This window comes from Tachyglossus aculeatus, chromosome X1, assembly GCF_015852505.1.
Source record: "Tachyglossus aculeatus isolate mTacAcu1 chromosome X1, mTacAcu1.pri, whole genome shotgun sequence".
NCBI classification, from domain to species: Eukaryota; Metazoa; Chordata; class Mammalia; order Monotremata; family Tachyglossidae; genus Tachyglossus; species Tachyglossus aculeatus.
The window spans coordinates 122,034,136-122,050,522 of NC_052101.1; the positions used below are offsets into that span (position 1 = coordinate 122,034,136).

The 16,387-nt window shown below is 45.6% G+C and overlaps 1 protein-coding gene across 1 annotated transcript in view; it reads left to right on the forward strand.

Annotated features, from left to right (window-relative positions):
- Positions 1-15,852, forward strand: part of MAU2 (MAU2 sister chromatid cohesion factor) — a 45,215-nt gene extending 29,363 nt beyond the window's left edge. Inside the window, exons 12-19 of the mRNA XM_038740255.1 lie at positions 614-679; positions 1,945-2,028; positions 3,410-3,459; positions 3,937-4,014; positions 5,096-5,207; positions 10,472-10,562; positions 13,450-13,577; positions 14,437-15,852. Of these exons, the coding sequence (XP_038596183.1) occupies positions 614-679; positions 1,945-2,028; positions 3,410-3,459; positions 3,937-4,014; positions 5,096-5,207; positions 10,472-10,562; positions 13,450-13,577; positions 14,437-14,511 (684 nt within the window). The 3' untranslated portion in view covers positions 14,512-15,852. The remainder of the gene's footprint in view (positions 1-613; positions 680-1,944; positions 2,029-3,409; positions 3,460-3,936; positions 4,015-5,095; positions 5,208-10,471; positions 10,563-13,449; positions 13,578-14,436) is intronic.
- Positions 15,853-16,387: the final 535 nt, after the last annotated feature.

Here is a 16,387-nt window from a genome sequence, read left to right on the forward strand (position 1 = left end):
CATCTCTTGGTATTCTACCACTCCTGGGGACTGGAGTTACTGGAGCTACTCTTGTTCACTTAGACAAAGTGGTTAGGAAACAATCAAACAGGCCTAGAAACAAAACAGCTGAGAGGGAACGGTTGGATGAGAAGGAACTAATGCAAGACCTAGACCACTGTGTCTGATTTTCATCTGCATACTCTTTCCCAGTGCTCAGTACAGTGCTCTGCACACAGGATGTGCTTAATAAATACTATTAAAGAAAAGAGCTGACAACCTAGGAGGAGACAAGACAATAAAATAACTTGCAGATAGGAAGGAGAGAGAGCTTTCTCCTTCACCCTCCTTCTCTTGGACTGAAATTGGTGACAGCAAGAGCGGAGCCCTTAGTTGGAACTCATGTTCCCACAGAGAGTGCGTGCACTTTGGGAGTACCGTAAATTCCCAGGATTTGGACATGCCTGGAGTCACACTGGTCAAATTCTTTGTGGTAGCTGCGCCCTCTCCCCCAGAGAATGTATCCGTCCCTCCTTTCCCCTTCTTCTTCTGAGCTTCTGGGAGACATACTTCTGCCTGGAAGTCCATAGAATGACTTGCATTAAATTGGGTCTCTTCTCCCCCTCTCTTTTAGGGTCTCTACTGTATATCTGTTAATTGCATGGACAATGCAGAGGCACAATTCACCACCGCACTGCGGGTAAGATTAAGTCTCGTATTTCCCATTCGGTCTGAGAAATCAACCGCTTCTTAGAACTTGGAGGCATCTGAAGTGTTTTACTCAGTGGGACAAAGAACTCTGCTCTGCCCTAGTACCACTTTCTCGGAGTAGGGGTTGTTTCGTGAGATGACCCTTGTGACACTATTTTTGGACTCTTGGCTTTATTTGTAAAGGAATGATTTTGATTTCTTGAGGCATTTTTGTTGAGCACTTCACTCCTCATTGGAACAACTTTTAATCTTGTGCTTACTGATGTGTAGTTTTTGTTCTGTCTTGAGTCCTATACTAAATAGCCTCATCCTCTTCCCTTTCCCCCACAAAAAAATGGGGGTGAGGTCAAGTGCCTGAAGTGTGCTTCTCACTAGGAAAAAGCTCGTATCTTCAATTGCCTATAAATTCGTATTCGGTATTCTACACTTTGGAAAATTAATGCTGGAAGTAATAATAACACTAATAATTGTGGTATTTAAGTGCTTACTGTGTGCCAAGCACTGTTTTAAACACTGGGATAGATATAAGATAATCAGGTAAGGCACAGTCCGTGTCCCATGTAGGGCTCATAGTCTGAGGAGGGAAAACAGGTACTAATCTCCATTCTACAGATGAGGAAACTGAGGTACAGAGAGGTTAAGTGATTTACCCAAAGTCACACAGCAGGCAAGTGTCAAAGCTGGGATTAGAAGCCAGGTCCTCTGACTCCTAGACTCATGCTCTTTCCACTAGACCATGTTTTTTCTCTGAGTAATAGTAGAGGTTAAATAAAAAGCAATGGCGATTGCTATGAATGTGGAGTTTTTGAATGTCATTCATACTGCTGTCCATTATAATGGTAAGTGCCTTATAATGGTACTTACTACGTGCCATGCACTGTTGTAAGCACTGGGGTAGATACAAGATAATCAGGTCGGACACAGCCCCTGTCTGCCCCTGGGCTCACCTTCTAAGTGGGAGGGGGTAGGATTTAATCCCCATTTTATAGATGAGGAAACTGAGGCTCAGAGGAGTGACATGACTTACCCAAGGTCACACAGTGAACAAGTGGCGGAGCAGGGATTAGAACTCAGGTCCTTTGACTCCCAGGTCAGGGCTCTTTCCACTAGGCCACGCTGCTTCCCTAAATCCCTTGATCTTAGTATCTCAGAGAACTTTATGTAAAAAGAAACGAGCTCTGAACAAACTGGGTGCCTGTACTGCTACCTGTTTTTTGGATTTTGCTGTTGCTTAGTTGTGATTTCCTTTTGTAGCTCACCACTCATCAGGAATTGTGGGCGTTTATCGTGACCAACCTGGCCAGTGTATACATCAGAGAAGGCAACAGGCATCAAGAGGTTCGTGACATGGTTCTGTTTTCCCAACCTTTTCTCCTCCCTCACTACTGGAACCTTGGAAGACGGTCTTCCCTGTGAAAAGAAAATGTTCTAATTAATTTCCAAGTATATTCTCTGCTACCATGGCATCCTGGGGGGTGGAGAGAGAGAGCAATTGGCTCGTGTTGGATTGCAATTTTGGAGGATTTCTTAAGGATTCCCTGCCCCAAAGCGTAAACTGCACGATTTGGTGGCAGCTCTTGTTAATTCTAATCGTGTTAGTCTCAGAACAGTGCCACAATTAAACTCTGTCCTGAAGGTGCTAACCCAAGGTTGGGCTACAGGATGTGGGAAACAGTTGTAGTATTTGTTAAGCACTTACTATGTGCCAGGCAGCGTTGGGGTGGATACAGGCAAGTCAGGTTGGACACAGTCCCTATCCCACGTGGGGCTCACAGTCTCAATCCCCATTTTACCGATGAGGTAAGTGAGGCACAGAGAAATGAAGCGACTTGTCCCAAATCACATAGCAGATAAGTAGAGGAGCCAGGATTAGAACCCATGACCTTCTGACTCCTAGGCCCGTGCTCTGTCCACTATGTCATGCTGCTTCCCCAATAATGATGATGGTATTTAAGTGCTTACTATGCGCCAAACACTGTTCTAAATGCTGGGGTAGATACAAGGTAATCAGGTTGTCCCATGTGGGGCTCACAGACTTAATCCCCATTTTACAGAATAGGTAACTGAGGCATAGAGAAGTTAATGACTTGTCCAAAGTCACATAGCTGATGAGTGGCAGAGCTGGGATTAGAACCCACGACCTCTGACTCCCAAGCCCAGGCTCTTTCCACTAAGCCATGCTGCTTCTAAGGAAAACAATTCAAGCTCATGTCTTGCTGGTGGTAGGACATACCTTTCATTCTGTCATTAATGAATGGTGTTTATTGAGTACTGTACTAAGTGCTTGGGAGAGTCAAAGTCAACAGAGTCTTGGTAGATAGATTCCCTGCCCACAAGGAGCATACAGTCTTAACCACTGGTGCCTGGGTAATGTTCACCCCAGAGAGCAAGGGGCATTAACTTTATTTTCAAGGGCATGGGATGCCCTGGATGATGTCACCTCCCCCCCATTTCCTACTCACCATGGATGCAATCTCACCCTCAGCAGCATTATCTTGGAACCAGAGAACAACTCTATAAAAGGATGGATGACAAAGGATTTCTAAATAATGGCTAATTAATTCTTCATTTCTTTTCTGGGAAGCTTTTTACTGGGTTAGATAGGTGCCTGCAGAGTTATCTGTTTCCATTTCAGAGACCAAAATGCTGCCCCAGTAAGGGAAATGACTGATGTTTAAAAAAACACAGGATTGATTCTGTTTCTGCTTTTCACCCATAGCTGTACAGCTTATTGGAAAGGATAAATCCAGACCACAACTTTCCTGTAAGGTAATAACTCTGGATGGTAATTGAATGCTATTTTAAGGGTATTAAAGATTTCTGACTCTCACCGTGCAAGATATTGTATTGTATAAAAGCCAAACTGCCCCTGGCAACACATGGAATTGATGTCATATACTAGGAAGGTGTAAAATGGGCTTTTATTGTAAATACGGCAGAAAAATTTTTCAACCATTACTGTGAACAAACCCTGTTTTTAGAAGCTGATTACGAAAGCTGAGAAGAGGCATTTGTGGACTATGTCTTGGGTAATTTTGATCCCTGATTTTTCTCCATCCTTTCCCGTGGTAATGCTCAGATTTCAGTGGGACTGCCTAGTTGCAGAAGCACATAAGCAGTGGATTAATGTTGGTATTTACTTTCAAATGTGCTGTGAAAAAAACAACACACAACCATTTATCATTCTCCTTTTTATAATGTGCTTTATAAAAAGCTTTCAGCTCAGTTTGTTGCTTTTGTCTACAGCTCTCACTGTCTCAGGGCAGCTGCTTTCTACATCCGAGGGCTCTTCTCTTTCTTTCAAGGAAGATACAATGAAGCAAAGTGAGTATCAAATAAGAGTTTCATTCCCTGTTGAACAGATTCTGTCCCCAAAGTGCTTTTCTGCAAGAAAATGTAGAGCAGAGATGTGGAATTAGAGGAATTCAGCCCCCTTCAGCACTGTACTGATAATGATTCTCCACAAGAGTTCAGACTTGGTTTTAATTAAATCGAAAGAAAAAGTGTCCCACTTTTTCTTCCCAGAGTTTAGATTATACTGCCAGTAGCTTAAAATGGCTTCCAGGTATGATATGCGTAAGGAAAAAATTCAGTAGCATTTTATTATTATTTTTGCAGTCAAGCAAGCCAACCAGTAAAAATCATGTGCAAAATTCAGGAACCAAACACCGATGTACACATAGTAGTAATAATAATAATAATAATAATGGTGTTTAAGTGCTTACTATGAGCCAGGCACTGTACTAAGCACTGGGGTAGATATAAGACTTTCAGGTCCCACATGGGTCTCTCAGTCTAAGTAGGAGGTCATGGGTTCTAATCCTGGCTCTGCCACTTGTCTGCTGTATGACCTTGGGCAAATCACTTCAATTCTGTATGTCTCAGTTACCTCATCTATAAAATGGGGATTTGGACCATGAGCCCCACATAGAACAGGGACTGTATCCAATCCAATTAGCTTGTATTCACTCCAGTGCTTAGTACAGTGCCTTGCACATAGTAAACTTTTAACAAATACCATTATTAGGAGGGAGCTTAGGCTTTGAATCCCCATTTTATAGATGAGGGAACTGAGGCCCAGAGAAGTGAAGCGGCTTGCCCGAGGTCACGCAGCAGGTAAGTGGAGGAGTCAGGATTAGAACCCGAGTCCTCTGACTCCCAGCCCTATATACTTTCCACTATGCCATATTACAGCTAATTCCCAAGAGCAGAAAGCTCTGTTGGAATTTAATTCTGAATGTGTAACAAGCCACATTTCTCCTGTTCACTAGCTACTTTCACTTACAGCATGATAAGGTGAAAGGATTCTGGGTATCTAAACTCAATGGTGAATGCATGAAACTGTATGCTATCTTCTCACAATAACGGTGGATCTGCCTTTTTTTTCTTTTTTTAACATATGCAGGCGTTTTTTGCGTGAGACACTGAAGATGTCAAATGCAGAAGATTTGAACAGACTAACCGCCTGTTCTCTTGTCCTCCTGGGTCATATATTCTACGTTTTGGGAAACCACAGGGTGAGCCACTGTTCACGTTGTTCGTGCATTCATTCATCAATATTTGTTTAGTGCCTGTTGTGGGCAGAGCCCTGTACTAGGCATTTGGGAGCCGCCAGTAAGAGTAGGAGACATGGCTCTGACCGTTGAGATGTTTACAACATACCTCTCTTGTGTTTGTTATTGAAAATAGAATCAGATTGAGTAGAATTGGGTTGACTATTAATAAGATGTTAGCCCATTTTCCTAAGTAAATGCTGGAAAGCGGTGCCCAAATAACATTTCCTAATAGTGTTTGAAAAAATTTTGTCCCCTGGAAAACATAGTCTCACTGTGGGCTGCAGATTTTTTCCTCTTGGTTATTTTCCTAACTAAATCCACTTGGTTGCTAATGTGGTTTTTTGTTGTTTTGTTTATTTTGCTTTTAGTCCCAGTGGGATTTGCACTTGACATGTTGATAGAAATCCATCGTAAAGAAGCAGCGTGGTCTAGTGGATAGAGCATGGAGACAGAAGGGCCTGGGTTCTAATCCCGGCTCTGCCTCTTGTCTGCTGTGTGACCTTGGGCAAGTCACTTCATTTCTCTGACCCTCACCTGTAAAATGGTGACTAAGACTGTGAGCCCTCTGGGAGACAGGGACTGTGTCCAACCTGATTAACTTGTATCTATCCCAGTGCTTAATACAGTACCTGGCACCCAGTAAGTGCTTAAGAAACACTATAAAAAAAAGAAAAGATTGTTCATTTACATTTGTTTGTTTTGAAAGTCACTGGATACATCAGAGTAGTAGTAATGGTATTTATTAAGCGTTTACTGGATGCAAAGCATTGTACGGACAGGTGGGAAAGAATGCACAGAAGAGAATTCGATACAGTCCACAGCCCTGGGGGGGCTCCCAATCCCAGTATAAAAGGGAAATTGCAACAGATGTAGAGGGGGAAAAAATAGAACAATTAAGAACATTATTATTAATAATAATAATAATGGTATTAAGTGCTTACTATGTGCCAAACACTATTCTAAGCACTGGGGTAGATACAAAGTAATCAAGTTGTCCCATGTGGGGCTCACGGTCTTAATCCCCATTTTACAGATGAGGTAACTGAGGCACAGAGAAGTGAACTGACTTGCCCAAAATCACACAGCTGACAAGTGGCGGAGCTGGGATTAGAACCTGTGACCTCTGACTCCCAAGCCCACGCGTGCTCTTTCCACTAAGCCACACTGCTTCACATTAGGCCGAGGACGGGGCAAAGTACAATACCAAAAGCTCTGACGTACTGCGGTTAGAAGAGCAGGGTTTGGGGCTTCTTGCGGCTCACAGCAAGAAGTCGCAGCTGCTGCCAGGAACGTTTTGGCGGAGTGTGAAGGACAGCCATGCGATTCATGATTTGCCCTTTGCAGATGACGATGATAACTGTGGTAATTGTTAAACACTTACTTTGTGCCAAGCACTGTACTATGTGCTGGGGTAGATACAAGCTAATCAGGTTGGACGTGGTCCCTGTCTCACATGGGGTTCACAGTCTAAATTGGAGGGAGAACGGGTGTTGAATTCCCATTTTACAAATGAGGAAACTGAGGCCCAAACTGTTAAGTGACTTGCCCAAGGTCATACAACAGGCAAGTGGTAGAGCTCAGATTAGGACCCAGACGCCCTGATTTCCAAGCCCATGCTCTTTACACTAATAATGGTCGCATTTGTTAAACGCTATATACCAGGTACTGTACTAGGCTTTGGGGTGGATACAAGCAAATCGGTTGGGACACAGTCCCTGTCCCACATGGGGCTCACAATCTTAATCCCCATTTTACAGATGAGGGAAGTCAGGCACAGAAAAATTAAGCAACTTGCCCAAGGTCAAACAGCAGAGAAGTGGTGAAGTCAGAATTAGAACCCAGGTCCCTCTGACTCCTAGGCTCATGCTCTACCCACCAGGCCTTGCTGCTTCCCTTATAGCAGTCTACCTATATTTACCCCATATGGGTTCCACAGCCCTCTGCAAGTCCTATAAGGACCTCAGAAATAAATAAGGGAATGCATGGCTATGGGAGCATTCAATCTTAAATGGTTTCCATTATTCCAGGGGTGAGGGGGTGGGGGGGCAAAAAATGTACTAAACCTGTTTTTCCTTAACAGCAAGATCTTGAAATGTCTTTTACAGGAGACCCTTCGAATAAACCCTTTCCTTGGTTAGTAAGTGGCCTTCCAGCAACTCGTAGCTTCACATCAATCCCTCGAATATTATTCCCTTTGTTTGCTACCTCCACTTCCTAATCCACTTCTGGAAAATGTCAGCAGGGCCAGGAGATGGGTCTTCAGTGGAAATTCCAAGTTCAGTAACAGCAGTGAAGTCTGAGCAGTCGGGAGGCAGCAGTTCCCCCAGACAGACTTTGTTCTGTCCTGGCCCCAGTGCAGCTGCACAACTTAACCCAGATGTAAAAAAAAAAAACAAAATGCCCCAAATAAGCTCTTGTTGGCACAACTCGAGCTCCAAAGCACATCAGTTGTGCAATGATAGCCTGATTGGCAGGACAACTGTCTATTGAATGTGGCATGGTAGACCTCTCTTTTTGTCCACTGGGGCTGCCAGTTTTAGTGATTGAGCAGAGCCAGTGTGTTCAGAAGATGAGCGCTATATGCAGGTGCAAGATCAGGGTGCCAGGCTCCGAGCTATGTTTATCTCCCATTTGCGTCTGGTTCTTTGGATGATTTCCTTGCGTCTGTTCTGAAAAGCTCTGCCCCAATTAGACTCTAAATCCACTTTTGTGTGTGTGTGTGGTTTTTTTTTTTTATGGTGTTTAAGCACTTACTGTGTGCCAGGCAATATACTAAGCACTGGGGTAGATACAAGCTAATCAGGTTGGACACAAACCGTGTCCTACATGGAGTTCACAGTCTTAATCCCCATTTTACCCAGATGAGGTAACCGAGGCCCAGAGAAGTTATAGGACTTGCCCAGGGTCACACAGCAGACATGTGGTGGAGCCGGGATTAGAACCCATGTCCTCTGATTCCTAGGCCCATGCTTTAACCTCTAGGCCATGCTGCTTCTCAATTCAGGCTAGGATGACTGAGGTCCCACAGTATGGAGACCACCATGCAAGAGCCATTGGCTCACTATTTGAAACTTCATGTCTTTACAACTTTTCCCCCTCTCTCAAAGCGCTGTGGGAAATTACCAGCTCCCCAGGCACGTTTTCTCATGCCCCAGTGTCCTCTTCCGGTTACCCAACCATTTGAAAGGTAAATGACAGTTATCCGAAATAGCTCCTGGCACTTGGGCTCTGTTGTTTTTGCTTTCTCTGATTAAATCTCCTCTGAGTAATGTGTCTAATGCCATCGAATAACTTCTAATTTTATGGGTAGTTTAACTTTCCCTTCTAGCACCCCATTCTGGAAAGAGGAAATTTTTGAAATTCTTTTTAAGTGCCTTCAATCAATCATTTATTGAGCACTTACGACGTGCAGAGCTCTGTACTAAGCAAATGGGAGAGCACAGTACAACAGAATTCGTGGACATGTTCCTTGCCCGCAGGGAGCTTACAGTCCAGAGAAGCAGCATGGCATGGTGGACCGACAGAACACAGGCCTGGGAGTCAGAAGGTCATGAGTTCTAATCCTGGCTCTGCCACTTATCTGCTGTGTGACCTCGGGCAAGTCACTTCACCTTCTGGGCCTCAGTTACCTCATCTGTATAACAGGGATTGAGACTCTGAGCCCCACGTGGGCCAGGGACTGTCCAACTCGATTTGCTTGTATCCACCCCAGTGCTTATAAGGAGCGTGGCTCAGTGGAAAGAGCACAGGCTTGGGAGTCAGAGGTCATGGGTTCTAGTCCTGCCTCTGCCACTTATCAGCTGTGTGGTTTGGGGCAAGTCACTTAACTTCTCTGTGCCTGTTACCTCATCTGTAAAATGGGGATTAAGACTGTGAGCCCCCCGTGGGACAACCTGATCACCTTGTAGCCTCCCCAGTGCTTAGAACAGTGCTATGCACATAGAAAGCACTTAATAAATGCCATCATTATTATTATTATTATATTTGAAACTTTTTCGATCCAGAGGATGTAGAGCTTTGTAGAGTGGCTGCCCTCATTTTCCCTATCCACCCTCCCCTCTGTATCACATATACTTAAGTGCTTTGACACTCTCCCCAGCCCCTCAGCACTTCTGTTTTCCCCTATCTGTAATTTATGTTCATCTCCCCCTGTAGACTGTAAGCTCCTTGTAGACAGGGATCGTGTCTACCAACTCCATTGTAGTGTCCTTCTCCAAGTGCTTAAAGCAGTGCATTGCACACAGTAAGCACTCAATAAATACCACTGATAAGTTCTATTTTTTTTTCAAAAGGTAACTATTTGTAGAAGGAAGAGATTATTTTGTCTTGTGCCTTCAGAATTTGGCATCAGGTATTTTTTACTTGCATTTCTTTTCAGAAATAAGCTAGCCATAGTAATTAGTATGGTACTCATTAAGCAGTTACTCTGTGCCAAGCCCTGTTCTAAGCACTGGGTAGATAGAAGTTAATCAGGTTTGGACATAGTCCCTGTCCCACGGGGGACTCTCACTCTTAATCCCCATTTTACAGATGTGGTCACAAGGCCCAGGGAAGTAAAATGACATGCCCAAGTTCACACAGCAGACATGCGGCAGAGCTGGGATTAGAATCCAGATCCTTCTGACTTCCATGCTCTCTCCACTAAGTCACGGTGCTTCTCTAACTTGTGTTTTTCTTCCAACTTCTAAGTACCCCAATACCTTTTTCTGGAGTAGTATGCCTGGATGACATCTGCCCCATTGTGGGTGGGGATTGTCTTTATTTGTAGCTGAACTGTACTTTCCCGGTGCTTAGTACAGTGCTCTGCACACATTAAGCACTCGATAAATCGATTGAATGAATTAATCTACCTACCATAAATGGGTAACCTAAAATTTAACTCCATCGAGAGGGAGCCTTGGAACAGCCATCTTGCTTTGAATTGACTGCTTAACGTTTTGGTTTGGGCAGTTAGTGCCCTCTTTGCTGCACTTTATGCTGTTATAGCTCTGGTGTGTATTGTCGGTTGGATTTCAAATGCGCCAGCAGATTCAGGACTGTTTCTTCCCTTGCCCCAAGGCAGGCTGTAATTGTCCAGAAGTGCCCCTGCCGGTCGCGTCTTACTGTGTCGAATGAAAGACTGTTCTCTGGAGCATGTGTCTGACCTACAAGATCAGTGCTGAGTATGGGCACATGGTCGTCCTCTTCAAGGAGTAACATTTGATCTTTTGACTGTCGTTGGCCAGGAGAGTAATAACATGGTGGTGCCAGCCATGCAGCTTGCCAGCAAGATCCCGGACATGTCCGTGCAGTTGTGGTCTTCAGCGCTGCTGAGAGGTGAGTCTGCTCGGTGACCATTTGTCAGGCAACGGCTAGGAGCTGGACCCCGTTGGATGTGGGAATTTGCTCCCCTGGCTCAGGAAAGGAAGGGGTCGTAGTAATAATAATAATAATAATTATTATTATTATTGTATTTAAGTGCTTACTATGTGCCAAGCACTGTTCTAAGCGCTGGGGGGATACAAGGTAATCAGGTTGTCCCACGTGGGGCTCACAGGCTTAATCCCCATTTTACAGATGAGGTCACTGAGGCCCAGAGAAGTGAAGTGACATGCCCAAAGTCACACAGCTGACAAGTGGCGGAGCTGGGATTAGAATCCATGACCTCTGATTCCCAAGCCCGGGCTCTTTCCACTGAGCCACGTATTCAGAGGAAGCAGTGGGGCTCGGGCCTGGTGAGATCTGTACTTTCTTGTTTTCCGTGCTAGAGCTGCCATTTATCAGAGGAGCAGCGTGGCCTAATGGAAAGAGCATGGCCCTGGGAGTCAGAGGTTGTGAGTTCTAATCCTGGCTCCGCCAATTATCTACTCTGTGACCTTGGGCAAGTCACTTCCTCTTCTCTGGGCCTCGGTTACCTCATCTGGAAAATAATGATTGAGGCTGTGAGCCCCAGGTGGGCAAGGGACTGTGTCCAACCTGATTACCTTCCATCTACCCCAGTGCTTAGAACAGTGCTTGGCACATAGTAAGGGCTTAACAAACGCCACTGTCATCATCTTTGGCTTCCTCCAAAGCACTTGGACACGGCAACAGTACGTTATACATGTTTTGAGGCTCTGGATTATAAAAAAAATTAAATAGGTGATGGGGGGGTGGGAGGAAGTGTTGCCATGCCTGTCATTTCCCCGACAGGTCCATTTAGGGCCTTCGAGGGCTGCGGGGAGAGGGATGCTAGGTTCGGAGAAGCAGTGTGTCTTAGTGGATAGAGCGCAGGCCCGGGAGTCAGAAGGACCTGGGTTCTAATTTCAGCTCCGCCACTTATCTGTCGTGTGACCTCGGACAAATCACTTCACTTCTCTCTGCTTCAGTTACCTTATCTGTAAAAATGGGGATTAAGGCTGTAAGCCCCATGTGGGACACGGACTGTTCCCAACCTGATGAGCTTGTATCTACCCCAGCGTGTAGAACAGTGCCTGGCAGATAGTAAACACTTTGCCTCAGATTAACTCAACCTGTTGACCAATTTTTGTTTTCCACTTCATTTTCAAGTCTGGGAGTGAACTTCAGAAACTCGAGCAGCGAGATGGAAAAGTCAACCACTCAGGAAATGTAGTTTTGTCCTAGTAAAAGCCCTGGCCTGTAGGGAACCAACCACGCAAGTTTTCTTAGTGGACAACCTGCACGTTTCAGTTGCTGTGCTCCTACCAACTGTTCAATCCAGAATGCATTCTGGCCCAAATCTTAACCCTGCGCTTTGGTTTGGTCTGTGGTCTGTAAGTGTTTACAAAGAGATCAGTACCTTGTTTTCCCTCCACAGTTGATTTCTGGCGGGGCCATCTTGCCCCCTGGGGGTTTTGGCATTTGGCCCCCTCACTGGAGTGCGAGAGAAACCCAGGCGTCCTCACCAACAGCCAGCCACCATTTTCAGAGCCTTGAAGAGCTAGGGCTGGGCCATCTGCTCTGCCGGCTTTGGGAAATTGTTCCTATTTCTCAAGCCTCCCAAAGGGAACGTTTCCCTCCTTGTCCTCATAAAACTAAAGTGGCCTTGGGAAAGCACCAGAAATCGTGCCAGTTGCCCCCAGGGCCCGAGAACAACCAAGTAAGTTAAGAAGAGCCTTGGCCACTCAGAATGCTTTCCACCCCCCTGAGGTGTTCTCCCTGTGAGAAACAACATTTTCAGGGTGGTGTTGTTCCTTTGGGGTGTTTGGTGGCCTGTCGGGGGCCTTGGAAGAATTTACTTTATAAATGCCGAGTGACTTTATTTTTGATTTTAAACTTTTAAGACCCTTTGATTAGCCAGTGAACCAACAGAATGGAAAATCACAGTCTGGGATGTTCACATTTCACCACAGCAAGAGTCTGAAACTAGAACTGGACTGGAGTGGCCACGCTGCCAACTCATTTCAGTTGTGTCGATGCTCAGTAGACTTTACCCCAACGGTGCCCTTGGGTTTCAAAGCCTGGAACCTGGCAGAAGTGCTTGCACAGCTAGGTCAGCACAAAAGAGCTAATAAGATGGAGGGCTCACTGTGTGCCAGCAACTGTGCTAAGTGCTAAGGTAGATTCAAGATAATCAGATTGGGCACAGAGCGTGTCCTCCATGGAGCTCCTGGTCCCAGAAGAGGAGGTAGCCCCATTTTGCAGATGTGGAAACTGAGGCAGGTCACACAGCAAGCACTTAGTACAATGCTCTGCACACAGTAAGCACTCAATAAATATGATTGAATAAATGAATAGGCAAGCGGCAGGTCCGGGACCATTATCACTATCATTATTATTATTATTATTTGTTAAGCGCTTATTATGTGCCAAGCGCTGTTCTAAGCAGTGCGGTAGATACGAGGTAATCCGATTGTCCCACGTGGGGCTCACAGTCTTAATCCCCATTTTACAGGTGAGGTAACTGAGGCACAGAGAAGTTAAGTGACTTGCCCAAAGTCACACAGCTAAGTGGCAGAGTCGGAATTAGAACCCACGACCTCTGACTCCTGAGCCTGTACTCTTGCCACTAAACCAGAGACTAGAACCTGGGTCTCCTGGCTCCCGGTCCTGTGCTCTTTCCACCAGGCCACATTGCCTTATTGGTCTGCTGTGCTGCTCGTCCGCCACATGTGAACCCCAGTGGTCCTCAAAATACTTGGGAGGTTTTCATTTTCTGCCAGACCACCTTGACCTCCACTGACAGATCCTGCTGCTGTTGTGTCCACGTCCCTCTCTCTTTCAGATCTGAACAAAGCCTGTGGGAATGCCATGGATGCTCACGAAGCTGCCCAAATGCATCAGAACTTCTCCCAGCAGCTTCTCCAAGATCACATTGAAGCATGTAGCCTTCCAGAGCACAACCTCATTACGGTACTCAGGGCTCCGTCTTTTTTTTTTTTTTTTTTTTTTTTGTAAGATGAGTAGGCTTCAACTTGGGGTCCCATGCCACGCTTTCATAATAATAATAATAATAATAATTTTGTTATTTGTTAAGCGCTTACTATGTGCAAAGCACTGTTCTAAGCACTGGGGAAGATACAAGGTGATCAGGTTGTCCCATATGGGGCTCACAATCTTAATCCCTGTTTTTACAGATGAGGTGACTGAGGCACTGAGAAGTGAAGTGATTGCCCAAAGTCACACAGCTGATAAGCGGTGGAGCTGGGATTTGAACCCATGACCTCTGACTCTCAAGCCCATGCTCTTTCCACTGAGCCACGCCACGTGGTCGAGGAGTAAAACCTTTGGTTCGGAGGCCTTGTCCATGGCGTAGTGGATAGAGCACAGGCCTGGAAGTCAGAAGGTCATGGATTCTAATCCCAGCTCTGCCACTTGTGTGGCCTTGGGCAAGTCACTTCGCTTCTCTATGCCTCAGCTACCTTATCTATAAAATGAGGATTGAGACTTTGAGCCCCATGTGGAACAGGGACTGTAGCCAACCCAATTTGCTTATATCCACCCCAGCACTTAATACAGTGCCTGGCACATAGTAAGCACTTAGCAAATACCACAGTTATTATCATTATTATTAGTATTATTTTCTTCTCCCAGAAAGACCTTCCTGTAGTTCTCCTTTCTCTCCCTGGGTAGTATCAATCAATGGGCAGAGCACTGTACTAAGCACTTGGAAAAGCACAATACAATAAATCTGCCTACAAGGAGCCTACAGTCTATGGGGGAGACCAACAGACAGTAAAATAGAACCTGTTTTTGTTTTGTTGCTTTTCAGTGGACCGACGGCCCACCTCCTGTACAGTTTCAGGCCCAGAATGGCCCTACCACCAGCCTAGCCAGTCTCCTGTGAGGAGGAATATCAGCGAAAGCATGGAGAAGGGAGGACTATGCATGGTGGGCTTTCATGAGGACAACACATTTCATAGATCGATAAACTACCAGGATATTTTAAACTGTTTTTTATATGAGGACTCTCTCTCTCTCTGCTTGCCTCACCTCTCTCTTTCTCCATTGCTCCCCCCCTTTATGCTCTCTAATTATAAACATATATAATCTTAGCAAGAAGCTTATGTCCTCAGGCTGTCGTTCTCCCTCAATGCCCTACTTGTGGGGAGAAGTGGAGGTGGCGGAGGTTAGCGAGAAAGTTGATTTAACCTGCTCTTCAACCTAGCTAGGGGTGGGGACTTTTGGGTTGTTTTTGGTTTCTTGTGTGTGGTGGTGTTTTTCTGGTACCATTGCATGTCTCCTGGAAAATGGATGGATTTATTCCCAAGTGTGAAGACCTAAGGACTCTGCTCTAGATCTGAATCGTTCCCCTTGTGTCTTAGCAAATTTGTGCCTGGCCCTGCGGATGTTTGGGCCTCGGCCAATGCCATCGCGAAGGATTCACAGGACAATAGTGGCGAGCGTCCGTCAGCCCCGGAGATAAGAGGACAGATGGCTGCACTCTCAAGCTCTCAATAAGCCCAAGGTCCAGAAGTTGCTGTGGGGACAAAGGTTGGGAAGCCCCCGGTTTCCCGGCTCCCCCCCGCTGGTCTGCCCTTCTAGTGTGCTGAGGGCAGTAGCAGGCCTCGGTTGGTCTGGGTCAAGAGACTCAACAGCCCAAGAAGAAGCTTCACTTTGCAAAAGGTAGCTTAGCGTCCACAAACTGAACTCTGGATTATTTCTATGCAGATTAGTTTGCAGTGTGGCCTCTACCAGACCCATCAAAGATTCCGAGCAGTGGCTGAAAACAGCTCGGTGTGCGCTTGCCGGCCTCTGCCTGATGGGACTGGTTTGAGGCATCTTCACTCTTTGGCTTCCAGGACAGCGGCTGGGCCATTCAATCGCACTGATGTAAAAATTCAGGTTAACCTGGTTCCCACAGACTTTGGGTTCTTGGCCAGCTCCCCAAGTTGCTGTAGTTGCACGAAGACTTACGTTTTCTTGCAGGGGTGAGATCTGGGGAGCTGGTAACAGAGACGTACCATCCCAAAGGCAGCAGGAGGGCAGGGACATATCCCATGTATAGTAACTCAGCCTGGCCCTAGGTCTTCGGAAGACCTGCCCTCCCCAACCACAGAGTGAACTGTCCTTGGTCAGGACTGGATTTGAATTTGTCATAAGTCAGGCAGTCAATATGGTTGACTAAGTAGGAGCAAGAACATCTGTTTAGTCCTCATTTTAGAGTTTGGGAAACTGAGGCACAAGTTAAGAGACTTGCTCAAGATTACACCATAAGCAATTGGCAGAGTCAGGATTAGAACCTGGGTCCTTCCGATACTCTAAAATATATGTAAATATATTTTATATTTATGTGTATATATTTGAGAGCATCAGAAGATGTCAGGAGAATGTAAGCCTACTTTTCTCTTGTGTTTTTAGGAACTGAGAGTTTGGTAAAATGCTGGCTTTTGACCAGAAGGAATGGTGTGGGCTGGAAGAAGCAGAGTTTTTTCCTTGGGGAGAACTTTCCCTGCAATCTCTGTTTCAGCTGTTCCCATAGGAATTTATTCAGTTTGGATTTTTGGACGATTTGGCCTGGGGGCTGTTCTGGCTCCCGCCCCTGGGCCCATCCTTTCTGTCCATATTATACAATACCTGATGTAGGAATAAGTATATTTTTACTTGGAAACTTAAGGAGTCTCACTCACGGTGAGACATGTTTACTCCCATTGGAACGGAGGGTGACAGTCTTCTGGAGTCCCCTCTGCGGGCTCCAAGAAGCAAGTCCATGTGAACAGTGG